Source organism: Sphaerodactylus townsendi, linkage group LG01, assembly GCF_021028975.2.
Source record: "Sphaerodactylus townsendi isolate TG3544 linkage group LG01, MPM_Stown_v2.3, whole genome shotgun sequence".
NCBI lineage: Eukaryota > Metazoa > Chordata > Lepidosauria > Squamata > Sphaerodactylidae > Sphaerodactylus > Sphaerodactylus townsendi.
The window spans coordinates 176695145-176712360 of NC_059425.1; the positions used below are offsets into that span (position 1 = coordinate 176695145).

General features: G+C 54.4%; 1 protein-coding gene and 1 long non-coding RNA gene across 2 annotated transcripts; one reads left to right on the forward strand and one right to left on the reverse strand.

The window, feature by feature from the left end:
• Positions 1-1064: 1064 nt before the first annotated feature.
• GBX2 (gastrulation brain homeobox 2) lies at positions 1065-3197 on the reverse strand. Its single transcript, XM_048500479.1, has 2 exons — positions 2420-3197; positions 1065-1758 (listed from the first exon to the last, which is right to left on the reverse strand). The coding sequence occupies exons 1-2, from the start codon at positions 2901-2903 to the stop codon at positions 1208-1210; spliced, it is 1035 nt and encodes a 344-aa protein (XP_048356436.1). The 5' UTR covers positions 2904-3197; the 3' UTR covers positions 1065-1207.
• Positions 3198-9813: 6616 nt separating this feature from the next.
• Positions 9814-16862, forward strand: LOC125434788. Its single transcript, XR_007244823.1, has 3 exons — positions 9814-9903; positions 12794-12912; positions 16191-16862. It is a non-coding gene; the product is annotated as an uncharacterized LOC125434788 (long non-coding RNA).
• Positions 16863-17216: the final 354 nt, after the last annotated feature.

Below are 17216 nucleotides of genomic sequence, written 5' to 3' on the forward strand. Positions count from 1 at the left end.
TTCATTCCTCATTTTATCCCCCCCCCCTTCAGGTTCCCCCTCCCCCGGGATCTGGATTTTCCGATATTTTTAGCTGCTACTTTTTCGCGTGTCCGCCTTTCAGACGACCGGGGCGCGCCGTGTCACCCGTTTGCCTCGCCTGGCCCGCACCGGGCCTTGGCCAACCCTTTGACCGACGGGCAGAGATGCCAGCCGGGAGCCCGGAGGCGTGCAACCGCGCCCTGCAGAAGGGCCGTCGGCGGCGCTTCCCTTACGCGCCAGGCAGTTGCTCGCGTGGATCCCACCCACCCGCTCTCTCTTAACCGGTTTCTTCCAGCCAACCGCACAGCCAAACCACCCAAAGCCGTCAAATTTGGCTCCGAAGCCAAACCGGAATGAGCTTTTACACCGGGGCGCGCGCGCCTCTGCTCCCAGCATTTCCACCCAACAACGACACCGGCTTAACAGCCTCGCAGCCCAGTCCCAAACCTTCGGCCAAGCTTCACGGGCCTGACGTCCTACCTCTGCGGTGTCGGAGGCTGCCCCCCTCTCCAGGCGCCGGACAAGCCGCCCCCCGGCCCACCCCCCGTCCTCCGGCGCCCGCCCCCCCCCCCCCGCCGGCCACTAGCTTGGCTCGCTTTCGTTTTTTTTCGTCTCTTTATTCACAACATAAACCCGTGATTTTCGTTTCATTTGTTTCCATAACTTAAGAAGAAGGAGGAGAACCAAATAATTAAAAACAAAGCAAAACCCCAAACTACATTTGGAAATAAATTAATGCAAACACAACCGGGAGGAGGAGGAGGAGGAGGGCGGGGGGAAAGTCGTGCGCTTTTTGTCGTTGGGGAAACCGAGGCTTGGAAGAGGCCGCGGCTGCACAGCCGGCCCGAAGCTGTCCGAACGAAACCCAGAAGGAAACGAAACCAAAGCCGGCGGACGGAGGAGAAGGAAGGGCGCCCGCAGACCCGGGCTCAACCGCTCCGCGCAGCGCGGAGCCGGCGCGGCAGCCTTGCGGACCGCGAGCAGGCGGATCCTCGCCCCCTTTGAGTCTCCTTACAGGAGGGCAAAGCAATGTCCACCCCCGGGAACCCCCCAGAGCGGCTGCAGGGAGGGGGAGGGCCCTTCCCTTCTGGAATGTAAGAGGCGGCGGTGGGTCCGGTTTGCCGTCGGGCCCCGCGCAGAGAGTCCCCCCGACGGGCGGGCGGGCGGGCGCCGAGTCCGGGCGCGCTCAGGGCCGGGCTTGCTCCAGCTGCTGGTGCTGGCTGCGGATGGCGAAGCGGCTGACGTGCACGGGGATGGGCACGACGATCTTGGGGTTGCGCGACGGCTCGCCGGTCTTGGAGTTGGCGTTGCCGGCCTTGACGCGTTTCCACTTGGCGCGCCGGTTCTGGAACCAGATCTTGACCTGCACCTCGCTGAGCTTGAGGGCGTGCGCGATCTGCGAGCGCTCCGTCAGCGACAGGTACTTCTTGCAGTGGAACTCCTTCTCCAGCTCCAGCAGCTGCTCGCTCGTGAAGGCCGTGCGCCGCCGGCGGTTCTTGCCCGTCGAGGTGGTGCTGTTGGCGCCCGACGCCCCCGACGCCGCGCTCGGGCCGCCGCCGCCGTCCTCCAGGCCGCCGCCGCCCGCCTCGTCCTCCTTGTGCGCCGCCGGCCCGGGCAGATTGTCGTCGGAGCTGTAGTCCAGGTCGCTGTCCATGCAGAAGCCGTCCTCCTTGCCTTTGGCCTCGTCCTCGCCGCCGCCTTTGGCCTCGTCCTTCCCCGACGCGCCTCGGATGGCCCCTGCACGGAAGCAAGAAGGCAGCCCAGCGTTACTGGCTGCGGGCGGCGGGGAAAGCAGTCTGGACGGCACAGCGCCTGGCCCACCTCGGGGCCCTCTGGGGCAGAGGCTGCGGGAGGCTCCAGGCCAGCTTTTCCTCCCCCAAACTACCTGGTTGCTGCCTCTCAGGGACCCCCCCCCCCCGCTTGCCCGGCACGAGGGGTGGGGAAGCCCGAAGGAGAGGCCTGGCTGGGAAAGGTCTCCGGCAGCCCGGGCGCACGGCGAGGCCGCGGCCAGGGCGTCCCAGTGCGCAACGACGAGCCCAGGAGCGCCCCGGGGGCGTCCCCCGGCCCCCCCCCGCTTCCCACCCTCGGCTCCTGGGGATGCAGCACTGGGGCCCGGAGGCGCCCGGCATATGGGGCCACTCCTGGACGGATCAGGCCTCCGCGGAAGGCAGGCCGGCCCAGCTGCGATTCTCTAACAACTGCGGGGGCCTTGGGGGGAATCCTGACCGGCCCTGGCCGCCGTAGGGCACCGGGCGGGTGTTGGGGGACTTCGTGTGGCCTGTTGTGCGGCTTGTCCCCCCCCCCAGTCCCTCCAGCCGCGTCCCCCCGTCCTCCGGCGCCCCCCTGCCTGCCTGCCTGCCGCCCGCCCGCCCCCGCGGAGCCCCGGCGGGCCACTCACCCAGGGAGGCCTGCACGGCCTCGGCGGCGGAGAAGGCGAGCAGCGCGGCGTCCTTGGCCAGGAAGGCCTTGGCGTCGTCGGCCTCGGCGCCGTCGGCCTTGTCGAAGTTGGCGGGCAGCGCCGGCGGGGCGAACTTGCGGACGGCGTCGTGGTGCGGGGCGGCGAAGGCTCCGGGCAGGGCGGCCATCAGGGTGGAGGTGAGCGCCATGCCCGAGCAGAAGGCGCCCGGCAGGCTGGGCAGCGGGTGGGCGGGCGGCAGGGCCGGGGGCGGCGGGGGCGGCAGGGCCGGCGGCGGGGGCGGCGGGGGCGGCGGAGGCGGCGGCGGCAACACCACGGGCCGGTAGGGCATGAACATGGGGTAGCCGGCGTAGACGAAGTGGCCCGGGCTGGGCGGCGGCGGGCTGCCGATGAGCGCGTCGATGCTGAAGGCCGTGCTGGTGCCCAGAGGGCGCGGCATCATCCTGAGCGGCAGCGCGGCCCGCATGGGGAGCGGCGGCTGGACGGGGCGGGCGGACTCAGCGCCGGGGCCCCTCCGGCTCGCCCGGCCCGCCGCCCACCGCCGCCGCCGCCGCCGCCACCACCCTCGCGCCGGCCTGCATCGGCCCGCCTGCCCGGACGCCTGCCTGCCTGCCCGGCTCCCTTGGCGCGCCGGCTCGCTCGCCTTTGAATCGCGCTCTTCTTTCTCATTCACCTTTTGCCAGCCGCCCAGCCGGCCCGGCCCACGTGGGCGCCGTCGCGGCTCGCCATTGGCCCAGGGCCGCGGGGAGGGGGCGCTCGGAGGAGAGAGCCCGCCCCCTCCGCCGCCCGCTCCCCCCTCCGCGCCCGCGCAGCGCCTCCGCCGCCCTCCGGCCTCGGCCGGCAGCCGCCCGCGCCCTCCCCGTCCAGCCCCGGGGGTGGGGGTGGGGGTGGCGGGTGTAGGAGGCGGGCCCGCGGGACGCAGAGGGGCTCTCCGGAGGCTCCTCGGGAAAAACTCCACTTCCTCCCCCGAACCCCCCAGAAATCCTCCGTGCCCCGGGCCCTCCTCCCACTGGGAGTCCGGCCGCCATGCCCCACCCGAACGGGCCAGCCGGGTGCCATCCTCCCGGGAGATCTGCCGGAGTCCGGAGTGCCTGCAGAGGCCAGGCGCAGGTGGGTGAAGAGGGGGGGCGTGGCCGGTGGGGCAGGAGCAGCCGACGGTGCCTGGCCCGGGTCAGCAGCCGCAGATGGGCCGGTCTCCTCGACCGGAAAGCGCTAACAAGATAACGATCCGCGGGCGGTGGGGCCGCCACTGGGGTGATGGGCCGGCCGGGCGCGCAGAGCTAATTGGGAGAGAAAGGCGGCTCGATATTTATGGAGGGATCGATCCGGCTCTCTGGAGAGCAGCCAACGCGCGCCGCCCGCCCGCCCGCCCAACCCCGACGGCCGCTGCTCACACCGGGGCAAGCGGCTGGCGCTTTGGGCCGGCTGGGGGGAGCTCCGGTCGTGACGGGGCCGCCATCCCGTAGAAGAGGCCGGGCTCACGTCCAAGAGCTCCGCTGGGCTGGGCCACCCCAAGCCGGAGGCGGCAGACTTGGATCCCCGAGGGGGGGGGGGTGTTGGCCGGGGCCGCCTCTCAGCGGCAGCAGCAGCAGCAGCAGCAGCCCACCTGGCCAGGGGCTCTCCCCTCCCGTTCCAAGCGGGCCGCCAAGGAGAACCCCCTGCTCGCTGCCGGGCGACTCAGGTGCCAGCCGGGCCGCCCACTCCCCGGAGGCAGCCTTCTGGGCCAAGACCCTCCGCCAGCCGGTCTTGGAGAATTCGGATTTCCCGGCTCTTTGGAGGGGACGGAGCGCCGCGCCAGGCAGGCAAGGCAGGCAGGCAGGCAGGCGCTTCTTGGCTCCGGGGCCTCGGCCAGCTTTTCTTTGGGGCGACTGAGGCCCTTTCCGGCCCGGGCTTTCCAACTTTGGCTACAAGTGTCCGGAGCAACCAGTTCCACAAAGGGCTTCTTGTCTGGGGGTGGGGGTGGGGGTGGGGAGGAAGCCTCGCCTCCGGCCCCGTCGGACACACCAATTTGCAAGCGCCCAAAGCGACTCCGAGCCTTTTTCCAGCCCCGATTTGATCCAGGCTTTTCCCAGCGCCGGCCAGCGATCCCGAAAGCCCCCCAGACGGACTCCATCCGCGCGCGGCTGCGGGCGCGAAGCGTTGCCTTCTGGCCGGGTCTTGGAAACCGCGTCGGGCAATTGATGCCGGAGCCATTCAGGGAGCGCGGCGGCCTGAGAAAGGGACCGAGGAGCCGGCTCCCTTGCGGGCCTCTCCGCCTTTTCAAAGCCCTTCCGAGGCGACGTCTTTCTGGCGGACAAAAGGCAGGACGGGGAGAGGAGGGAGAAGGGGAAGGGGAAAGAAAGGGGGGGGGGAGGAGGCGCCGAGACCCCAAACTTGTAAATGGGACGTCAAGGCAACTTCCAACAATTTGGAGCCCATAAATAACGGCGGAGGGGCTTGGCAGAGAGGCCAACCCCGGCCATTAATGGACAGTTCCCAAGCAAAGATCAGGTGGTTTATTAAAGGGAATAATACAAATAAAAGAAGGCTTGATTTGCATCGCTCTAATTTGGAGGGGGGGGGGAGGAATCTCTCTCTCTCTCTCTCTCTCTCTCTCTCTCTCTTAAAGGGCAACGAATTTCTTTTGCTCCAGGCCCGGAGGCGGAGGAGCGGAATGGCCAAGGAAAAGAAACTTTTCCCCACCGATTATTCGCGGCTCCTTTGGCAACGGGACCGCGCGCTCTTTGCGCACCCCGGCTCTCCCGGGTTGCCACTTCGCAGCCGGCTCCGATCTGGGATCAGACCTTCCCTCCGCCTCTTCCCCCCCCCCTCGGCCCCCAAAGTTTGCAATTTCGCGGTTCGGAGATGCTCCGGGCTTGTAAACTTGCGTTAGATTTCCATTTCAGTTTGTAAGTACATATAAATGTAAATATATATGTATGGATATATAAGTTAAAAAGTCTGTTTTTTTGTCAGCATTCAGCTGTAGGCTTGGGGTACCATTTGTCCTTCACTACCCTGGGGTTGTGTACCCCCCTTTGCTCATTATGGTTTGACTCCTTGACAGCATCTCTCCCTCCCCCCCCCCTCGCAATTCCTAGCCGGCTCCTCTCCTTAATGGCTGGGGTGGAGTCGCCTGAGAGCCGATTAGGGAGTGACCCTTCCGAGTAATGGATCACTCTGGCGCTCATTGTCCCCTTCTCGCCTCTTCGACGTGACCCACCCGGACCGGCGTCCGCGTCTACTCAACGCCTCCCAGATGCACCAAAAGGAAGGCCGGGTCCCACGGAGCGCCGCGGCGCTTGGAGCTCTCTCGTGGCCCGCTTGGCTCCCCCAAAGCCGGCTGGCAGTCCATCCCAGACGGGCAGAGTTGTGGGGATCCGTTTGATTCCCGACAGAGTTCTGGGGACCCCCCCCCCCCCAATTCCTTCACTAGCGCAGTTTCCGAGCCGTTCCCCTTGCAAGGGAGACCCCCAGCTCCGGGCTGGCCATGGTGGGGAAAGGGGGCACCGCTGTCTGCGCGAAACCTTGCCCGCGAGGGGCCATTTCCCTGGCATCGGGGGTGCCCCTGCCCATGGGCACCCGCTCCAAAGCGCCTCTTCTGGGCCCGGTTCGAGACCCGCCCCGTCGTCACCCAACCCAGGGCCCGGCAGTTCTGCGAGGGCGGCCCGAGGGTGCTGGAGGGCGCGGGGGGGGGGAACAGTCTCGGCCGACAGCCGGGGAGGGCTTCCCCAGGAGAAGAGAGGCTCCCGGGGGTTTGCGCTGCTCACCGCCCTCCAGTCGGCAGAGGGGAGGAAGAAGGCACAGCGCTCCGGCCGCTTTCCAAGGCGCCGCAGACGCCCCCTCGCCGCCTCGGTGTCCCCCCCCCCCCAGTTCTTTGTTTCAGGCGTCAATTAGGCCGCCAGACTCGCAAAAAGCGGCCGTGGGTGGCGGGGAGAAGCCCAGAGGACCAGCCAGGTCTCGACGGACGAACTGCTGCGATGGGGAGGCGCTGGCCACACCGCCCCTGCCCTCTGTCCCCTCCCCGGGACACCCAAAAGCGTGGGGGGGGGGACCGCCCCCGGAGCAGCAGTCGATGGCCCCTCGGACCTGCGGCGTCTTTGTTTGGGGGATCCACTGGAGACAGCCCGGGCGAATGCCCGTCTCGGCCCAGGTGAGTGATAGGCCGAGGGCTTCTTTCTGCCTCCTGCTGGCCCGGCAGAACAGCCGGCTGGCCCAAAGGCGCAAGGGGGCTCGGAAGGCCAGGCGAGGGGCGACCGGTGAGGAGGGTCTCGTTTGCAGAAGCCCAGCCCGACGGCGCTCTGCTGCAGCCGGCTTGCCCAAGACGTCTGCAGCAGAGGAACCAGGCCCTGGAGCGTCTCGCCCGTAGGAGGACGTTCGCCCCAGCCGGGACCGCCTCTCCCCTCCCTGGTCCTTCAGACGAGTTTCCGTCTCTCCCCTCATCCTAGATTAGGTTGAAAGCCCCCCCCCCCCAACTGCCCCCATCTCTGAACTCCCGTTCCTTCTCGGAAAAGAAACGGAATTTATACCCCGCTTTTCTCAACCGTGAGGAGTCTCAAAAGGGCTGACAAACTTCTTTCCCTTCCTCTCCCAACCACAGGCGCCCTGTGAGGTAGGTGCAGAGTTAGTTTAGTGGCGGGGAAGGGGGGCTGTAGGTTGGACACTCTGGGGAAACTTAACTGCGAGGATGGCGCATCTGCCTGCCTGCCCTTGGGAAGTGGACGCGGGGGTTGCGCATTCCCACGAGCCCGGTGACGGGCTCTTCTTCCAGATGCCGGGCGCGAAATGCAGACTTCCAGATGTTCCAGATGCCACGCGGGCACGAAGGGTTTCGATAACGCGCGGATTGCTTCTTTGGCCCTTTGGGTGGAGCGGAACTTCCTGACCTACTGCCAGGATGGGAGCACATCAATCATTTTCAGGATGGGAACACATCAATCACCTTTAACCCTTTCGGATCATTTAAACAATTTCGCACAATGCCCTGGGGGAGGCCGAATCTTGCCCCCCTAAATCAATCCTCTCTCCTCCTTTCTTCTGTTATCAGAAAATACACATTTCCCCTCGGGAGGGCATCTCCCAGACGGGGAGGAATTAACATCTTTCATCGAATGCATTTGTTATTCTTGGCCTTTGCACACTTTTGAGAAGTGCCTTCACTTCTTTAATACGTCTCGGGGAATGAGAATTATAAGCAAGTGGGACTCGATCATGTCAAAGCAGGGAAAGGGGGTGTCGGAGTGCTGCCTGTGCCAAAGCAGAAATCACAGCCGGGCAATCCTGATTGGCCAAGGGCCCTGTCATTCTGGGAGGTGTGGTGGGTTTCGAATTTCATCTAAACCGGCCTACAGATCTCCCGTCGTTTTCCCCAAAGGCCAGAGCAAAACCCAAAGAGAAACGCTCAGATTCTCATTACTATGGAAGTACACAGGGTTTCTTTCTTTCTTTCTTTCTTTCTTTCTTTCTTTTTTCTTTCTTTCTTTCTTTCTTTCTTTCTTTCTTTCTTTCTCTCTTTCTCTCTCTCTCTCTTTCTTTCTTTCTTTCTTTCTTTCTCTCTCTCTCTCTTTCTTTCTTTCTTTCTTTCTTTCTTTCTTCCTTCCTTCCTTCCTTCCTTCCTTCCTTCCTTCCTTCCTTCCTTCCTTCCTTCCTTCCTTCCTTCCTTCCTTCCTTCCTTCCTTCCTTCCTTCCTTCCTTCCTTCCTTCCTTATTTTATTCTTTCTAGAATTAATTTGTTCTTTGTTTCTAGGTTTGTTTCTAGATTCCTTTATTTCTAGATTTGTTTCCTTCTAGGTTTCAGCCTAGATTTCCTCTCTCTCTCTCTCTCTCTCTCTCTCTCTCTCTCTCTCTGTGTGTGTGTGTGTGTGTGTGTGTGTGTGTGTGTGTGTGTGTAGATTTCACCTCTCTTTTGAAACATTTTTAGGGGGGAGTACAAGACAGCAACTTCATTCCTATTTAGGCAAACAAAAGGCACATTTGAAAGTACCTCCCTCCCCTGCTCCCCAAATGCAAAGCCCTCTCTCTTCCACCTTGTGCATCCGGCTGGCTCTGATCACTCCCTCCAAAGGCCTGGGAGTTTGCCGGGATGTTTTGCTGTTCGGAAAACACTGCCGCTGTTGTGGGACTTGGATCGGGCTGGGGAAATCTGGCATCTGAAGGCTGCATCAACAACCCCGAGCATGATAAATGGATTTCTGCTACTTTCACTTGCAGGCACCACTGTGGAGAGGGGTGAATGAGAATGCTGGGGGGGGCGGGGGGCTGTTGGGTTTTTTTGGCAGATGGTTGGCATACCATCCAGGAAGCAGTTCCTCATTGACCCCATTTCCTGGCAAGGACTTTTAGTTCCCCACTCTCATGTAATCCAGAATCCTTTAACCATCATTGTTGTCATGGAAGTCCACAGACAGGAATTTTGCCACTGCGACAATCGGCTAATAATGTAGCTACCATCTCCACCTTTGGAGCCGGAGGCCAATTTTTAAAATGTACATTGTGATCCAAGGGGCATTAATAGAAAAGTAACCAACAACCGGAAACCATCGCTGTTCACAAAAGAGCAACTTCCAGAAGAGCTGGTCCAGTTATTCTGTTGTAGCCAAAATAGATCAGAAACTCGTTGTTCATAATGTGTATCTCATGCACCCGGCTAGATGTCTGAGCAAGTGAATTCTAGGGTGCAAGAACATTTCCTTGTTTTCGTATTTGAAGAGGGGGCACAGAGGCTACACTTTTAAACTGCAGTAGTGAAGAAGGAATCACAGAACTGGGACATAACTGGATTTTCGAAAGTGAAAGGAAACTGGTGGTTTATTAAGTCTTCGGATGCTAGAATGAGTGGGGAACCCAAGTGGGGAATGAATGGGGAACCCAAGGAAAAGGAACACATTTTCATACTCTTGCTGGGCCAGTGATGTAGGAAACCCTCGGCCACCAGAGGTAGCAATGGACCACAGTATAACTGTCCTTTCACAAAACGACTGGCAGGGAAGGACTACAAACCGAATCAGGAAGCTTGATGGCTATCTAGAAGCTCACATTCTGGGAACGGACAGCTCTGTCCTGGACGCATTCTGCCTGCATTATGAAGCATCTTGCTTTTCTTCTCTTTATTGCTGTTTGCGTTTGCTGTTATTGCTGTGTGCAAAACTACCCATTTGCTTTCATTGCTATTTGCATTTGTTGCAGCGGAGCCGTGTGACTTGCTGGGGAGAGTGTCGTTGAGGCGGGCTGAATTGCCGGGATGCTGTAGACCAGTGGTGGCAAACCTATGGCACTCCAGATGTTCATGAACTACAATTCCCATCAATTGGCCATGCTGGCAGGGACTGATGGGAATTGCAGTCCATGAACAACTGGAGTGCCATAGGTTCGCCACCACGGCTGTAGACTGAGTTTGCAAGCCAGCCAAGTGAAATGCATTTTGGTGGGGATTCCTGGGGCATCCTTCCCGCCCTTCCCGCCCACACTGTGATCATTGTAATGCTGATGTAAGTCAGAAAAGAATCTGTGAGTGGGGAGGGTGTCATTCCTTGTCTCCTCCTATCAGTTCTATCCCTCTACGCAAGAGGTCATTGGGAGAGCCAGCAGGTCGAAGAAGAATTACTTCACCTCTCTGCCTGTCCATTCTTCCCTGTATGATGTTACTGCTATTTATTTCTATACTGCCCATAGCCAAAGCTCTGTGACTGGTTTACAGCAAATACAAAACAATCAAGACACAATAAATAACGGTTAATTTTTTTCCAAAATACAAAAAAAAATTAAACCAATGAAAGTGAGAAAACCTAATTAATAAAGACAAAGATATGGAATCAAAGACGACCCAATTAAGCATGTACACGACTAGGGAGATCTTTAAAAGCTACCTCAAAGAGAACTGTCTTAACCTGGCACCAAAAAGACAGCGAATTTGGCACCAGCTGGACTTTAGCAGAGAGGTTATTCCAAAGACGTTTATGTGTTTGTGGGAGTTAGAGGCCATCCTGCCTTTGTGGATTGTTTTTGTGCATGTTATTTACAGTCTGCTTTCCTCAAGGCGGAGTGCACTGAGTGTATCAGTACAATCAACAAAATGGTACTTTTAATAAACAATGCAATAGGACTGGGATTATAGAAGTCTGGAACCATCTAGAAAGAACTGAAGCATAGCATAAATATTCACATGACACACTAAACAGTGCAAGAATTACACAGTAGAATCCTTCTCACAGTATGCTGTGGTGGACAGTACTCTCAAGTCACACCTGACTTATGGCAACCCTACAGGGTTTTCAGGGTGAAGGGATGGTTGGCAGTGATTTGCCATGGCCTGTGTCTGCAGGGGCTGACAGAGTTCAGAGAGAACTGTGCCTGGCCCAAGATCACCCGGCAGGCTTCATGTGGAGGAGCGGGGAATCAACTCAGTTCTCCTGATAAGTTCTCCTGATAAAAGTCTGGAGTTTTGCATAGTTTGTGGGAAGCTGGGAGAGTGGGGCCCTTCCTGGTCTTTTGGGGCAGGCCATGCCATAAGGAGGGGGCCGCAATAGAGAGAGCCCGTGAAGTGGGTAAGGTAATCCTGTTTATGGGAACCATTTCTACCCCCTGTGGCAAATGTGATCACATCTCCAATGTTTCCATGTTTTGCGTACTCATGTGCCTACTTGCAGGGGCGTAACGAGGCAGCCCTGGGCAAACTGTAGCCCTGGGCAAAACCTGAGTGGGATGCCCCCCCCCCCCGGCCAATGGGCGGCACTCCACCACGACCAATTTTTTTTTGCACCAGGACATTGGTGCCTGCAGGGGGTGCATTTTTAGACATATCAGCACCAATATTTCAGCATATCATCAGGAAACTGTCCTTATGCTACTCCCCACGTTTGGTGAGATTTGGTTCAGGGAGTCCAAAGTTATGGACTCCCAAAGGGGGTGCCCCTATCCCCCATTGTTTCTAATGGGAGCTAATAGGAGATGGGGCTACAGTTTTGAGGGTCCATAACTTTGGCCCCCTCTGAACAAAACTGCACTAAACTTGGGGGGGTGCCATCATCTCCAGATGATAAATTCCTGGAAATTCTTTTTTTTGTGCCGGATACATCCAAAAAAATGGACCCCCCCCCCCCTGCAGGAAACACATCCTAGAAATTTGCCCAAGAATCTTCTGTCTCTGCATTGAGTTTTCTGCATTGCTGTCAATGGGAGTTGCAGGGCTGTGGGAGGGGCACATTTCTGAAGCTGGCACAGTCTCAAAGTTTCAGGGTCTCATCAGGAGACTGTTCTATCGATTCCTCAAGTTTGCGTGTTTTGTTCAGGGGCTGTGCCAAAGTTATGGACCCTCAAAACTGTAGCCCTATCTCTCCTTATTAGCTCCCATTGGAAACAATGGGGGATAAGGGCACCCCCTTTGAGAGTCCATAACGTTGGACTCCCTGAACCAAACTGCACCAAACTTGGGGGGTAGCATAAGGACAGTCTCCTGATGAGACCCTGAAATTTTGGTGCCGCTAGCCTAAAAACTGCGCCCCCTGCAGGCCACAAATGGAAAACCACTAAAATACCCAAAAATGAATCCAGCATTTTGTTGCCCCCCACAAGGTGATGCCCTGGGCAGCTGCCCACCTTGCCCAATGGGCATTACGCCAGTGCCTACTTGTGTACTCATGTGCCTAGGGCAATTTTGGGGTTAAAACAGGGAAGGCAAAATGAAGCTGAAGCTGCCAACCAAAGGAAGGCCCGCCCTCCCCCCAGTGGCGGACCTCTCTCTCCTCTCTCCTTTAGGCTGGCCTTCAAAGGTCAAGGAGGTCTTGGCTGCCGGTCATGGAGGATCCAGGCTGGGGAAGAGGAAGATAAGGTGAATTTCTCTCCTTGTTATAGCTGAAGCCTGCTGGACATGACACGGCGCTGGTGGAAGGAAGCCCCACTGAGTAACCTGACAACACATCTGGAACCCAAAGCACATGGGGGAAACCTGTCCTCTCTTCCTGTGCTTCTCCTGTGAGCGAAACTGTGAGGGAACTTTTTAACCAGATTATCTCCTTCATCTGGTAGGCCTGTCCCGGCTTACCTGTACTTCTTCTGTGGGAACCTATAGGCTCACCAAGGTCATCCTGGAAGATCCTGCTTCGGTTGTCCCCACCATTTGAAGTTAGACAAGTGGCAACCCAAGAAAGGGCCTTTTTAGTGGTGGCACCAAAATTTTGGAACTCCCTCCCCAGGGAGACTCCTCTGTGTCCCCCTATCGGTGTCTTTCGCCAGGAGATGAAAATGACTTTGTTCCATCTGGCACACACCCAGTAATGGTTTCTGGCTGTACTCCCAGTTTTGTATGTTTATGCGTTTTCAGTTGAATTTGATTATGTGAACTGCATTTTAAATCGTTTTACATTTTGTAATGTTTCTTAGGTTCGCAGCCTGTGGACCCTGATTGTGTGGAAAGCCGGCGTAAAAAAATATTTTAAATGGATAACACAAAATAAACATGAGATGAGATGACAGTAAGATTATACGCCCTTAGGAATCAGGTCAACCAATACTTGTATTTAATATATTTACATTTTTAATATATTTAAATTTTAATATATTTACATTTATATTTACATTTTTAGCAATGATAATGTTTTTAGTTACAAGTGCTACTGTGGGCTTTCCAGGCTGTGTAGCCATGGTATGGTAGTTTTTTCTGTTAACATTTCTATGCCTGAAACTATGCTTAGTTTGTAAGCCCCTTTGAGTCTCCTTACAGGAGAGAAAGGGGGGTATAAATCCAAACTCTTCAGAGGCAGGAAATGGCCTAGTGATGAGTTCTGCAGAAAATCTGGAGCAAAGGTTGGCTCTAGAGGAAGCCCTGGATTTCTTTATGAGTAGGCCCCTTTTCAGTTATGGTTGCACGCACAGCCATTTAGTCAATTTAAATGATTCCCCGTGAGACATATCGCTGTTTTTTGCAATTCTGTTGCTCATTTTGGGTTCACAGACAATTTTTTCCCTTGAGCTCAGTCAGTTGACTCAGGTCTTGGCACCGAATCTTTACAGCCCTACTCATAGTTTAGGGATACTCATGGACCCAACCTTGTTGTTTGAAAAGCAGAGCTGCACAGTGGCCAGAGCACCTTCTCTCACCTGCCTCTGGTCAGTGCTAAATTTACCCACAGGCTTGGCAGGCCGAAGCCTAGGGCCTCAAAATCTAGGGGGCTTCCAGCCAAGATGTATAATATTTTTTGACACTGTCACAGGCCTTTTGTACACACATTGTCATTAGGCACTGTAGCCTCTAAACAACCCTTCAGTAATTTACATTCCATTTCAGAATAATACTGTCTCAAGAAAAAAACCTTGACAGTAGCCTTGATTTCTTTGTATTGACTTTGTCCTTCCAGGACTTGATTGAAGTAGGCCGCGTTTTGTTAGAACGCCCCTTCATGTTTTCCTTTCTAATTTCTTGATCCCTTTCTAATGAATGTCGAAGGTTAATTTTAGTTTTTATTTTCAGATTCTAGTCTCAGATTCTAATCTGAGCATGAGCAAAAAATTTGAAAGTGTCATGCAGTTGTGATCGTCTTATTAACACGTCCCAGGCAATAAAATTTGTAAGTTCAAGGTTGGGTTTTTAAAAAATATATAACTGTAAACTTACATTTTCATTTTCCTTAAAATTCCTACTTATTCCACCAAATGTTTACAAAGTTTGGTTATGGCAAAAGTTTTTTGCAGTGTTACTTTTAACATTTATGCATTTCCCCCCAATCTTTACAACAACATTTTATGTCCTTTATGTATTTAACAATAACATCTTATGTCCTTTAGAGGAGGAATTGTGAACTGCAGAATTTGGAACACCCATCATCATCCTTGACTTTATTCAATTTTGTTTAAAACACTCTTTCATCTTCCTCTATTTTTAATTTAATTTTATTAAATTTATATCCCACCCCTTCCCAACCAAGGTGTTAGACGTTGTAGTGGTATAAAAATTAAATTTTTTTAAAAAAGGTTGGGCTCTGTGTGGCATACAAAAATTAAAATATAATAATACAATAGAATACGATAAATAATATGACTAAAACCTAAGATAAGATCTAGTCACGAGGGTGAGGGATTGGGAGGAGCCTCACCAGTGGAATAGCCTAGGGCAGGGGTGTCCAACTCTGGCGCTTCAGATGTTCATGGACTACAATTCCCATCAACCCCTGCTGGCATGGCCAATTGCCTAGAGCCTCTCTTCATCTAAATCCAGCACTGCCTCTGGTTTGCCAACTCTTTCTTTTCCTAGACTCAGCTGATCTGGCTACGCTGGTCTGTGTCTCTGTAACCTCATGGCTAGATTACTGTAATATGTTCTACCTCAGGCTATCCTTGAAGACAACCCCTGAAACTGAAGCTGGTCCAGAATGTGGCAGCCTGAATATTGTCAGGGACTAGCCAATGGGTACATACGTTGCCAATATGAAATGGGGCAATTGGCTGCCTGTCGGTTTCTGAGGTCAGTTCAAGGTGCTGCTTATGACCTTTAAAGCCCTTTATAACCCGGGGCCTTCATATCTCAAGGATAGTTCCCTCCCTCCTGGTCCAGTGTATCAATCATAGTACTCTAGCTGCCACCTGCTGGTTGTTCCCACACTTAGTCCTCCTGGCATTGGCCAGAGCTGGGGTCTTTTCCATTGTGGCGCCCAATCAAAGGACAAGGGGAGGAGAGCCCTCTCTCTGGAGATCTTCAGGATGTACTGCAAGTCTTCTTCTTCTGTTAGAGCTTTTGATGACTTTTAAACAGCAGGTGTCTTTGGCATATGGGGAAGAGACAGGTGTTCGGGGTTAATGTAATTTGGTTTAATTTGTAAGGTTTTCTTAATTACCATAAGTCTCCTTCAGCCACGAGGAATGGCAGGGTAGACCAAAATTAAATAAATATGTAAATGAAATACTTCTCAGCCCCAACCGGCTACAAAGTAATAAGTGAGCAGACCATGAGCGATTGGACCCACCAGGAGAGAGAGAGTTACACCACACTTGATAGCTAAAGGTCCTCACAGCTGCTCTCCCCAGATCTGCCATTCACCTCTTGATGCTACCTGGATTGCCATGGAAAGGAAGACTAACAAAGAAACTCTGGAGATGCCAGCCACAGATGCAGGCAAAACATCAGGAGAAGATGCTACTGGAACATGGCCGTACAGCCCGGAAATCCCACAACACCTCACTTTTCAACTGTCAGTGAACTTTGTTTTCTTCGAGTTGCTTTAATCTTGGACACTGAATTGAAACGCTGACAGAAAAGTTTAGTTGTTTTTTTTTAAAAAAAAGAGGTTGAGATTGGCCTTCTAATCAATCAATCAATCAATCAATCAATCAATCAATCAATCAATCAATCAATCAATCAATCAATCAATCAATCAATCAATCAATCAATCAGAAGGCCAATCTCAACCTCTTTTTTAATTAATTAATAAGAAGGCAAATCTCAACCTCTTAAAAAAACCCTAATCAAACTTTTCTGTCAGCGTTTCAATTCAGTGTCCAAGATTAAAGCAACTTGAAGAAAACAGAGTTCACTGACAGTTGAAAAGTCAGTTGAAAATATAATTAATTATTAACTGTATTTTTATATTGATTATATTTTTAGACCGCCCTCCCCAGTAGGCTCAGGGCGGTGTACATCATAATTTAGTATGCTGCATCTGGCTGCATTAGATGTAACTCATATCCATATGCTGATGGGTTTATTTGCATTCGTGTTAATCGTCTCGCATTTAGTTATGAACCAGTCAGTTATGAAAAGAATAATCATTTGTGGTTTTTCAACCAGGGCTAGATGGTTGCTTTGAGAGAAGGGCTATGGAAAAAACCCCCAGCATTCGGAGATTAATGATAACCATGACAATGTACACAGCGATTCTAGCAGAGGGCTTCATGAATTGCCACAAAACCTTCAGTGGGATGCCATGATTTCTCCTAAGCAGATGAGGGTCTGGAGAATATTGCTGCCTGGCAGTGGTCAAATGTTGTACCTTGATCGCTGGGGAACTGTTATATTCTCCGAAGCAAGGGGCAACTTTCAGAAAATGGCGGGTGGCGTGACCCCAATAAATGAGGAACAAACATGAATGTGTTGTATGATGAATGCATAGTGTTCACCACCTGCATCCAGTTTTGGACAAAGGGGACTTGGCCACAGTGTTACATACTCTGGTAACCTCCCAATTGGACTACTGTAATGCACTCTACGTGGAGAGATTCTTGAAGATGTCCTAGAAGCTGGAGCAGGTGCAGCATGCTGCAGCTAGGCTGCTTGCTGGTACATCTGGCTGGATGCACGTCACACTGGTCCTCAAAGAAGTACACTGACTCCCAGTTTGCTTCAGGGCCAAATCCAAGGTGTTGGCATTAAGAAGAAGAAGCGTTTGGATTTATACCCCAACTTTCTCTCCTGTAAGGAGATGCAAGGTAGCTTGCAAGCTCCTTTCCCTTCCTCTCCCCACAACAGACACCGTGTGAGGTAGGTGGGGCTGAGAGAGCTCCAAAGAACTGTGACTAGCCCAGCAGGGATGTAGGAGAGCGGAAACATATCTGATTCAACAGATAAGCCTCTGCCACTCAGGTGGAGGAGTGGGGAATCAACCCCAGTTCTCCAGATTAGAATCCACCTGCTCTTAACCACTATACCACGCTGGCTGTCAAGTTACAAAACCCTAAATAGCTTGGGCCCTGCTTAGCTAAAGAAATGCCTGTGCTGACAGTGGTGGGATCCAAAAATTTTAGTAACAGGTTCCCATGGTGGTGGGATTCAAACTGTGGCGTAGTGCCAATGGGACTGGCCGTGGCACGGCGGGGG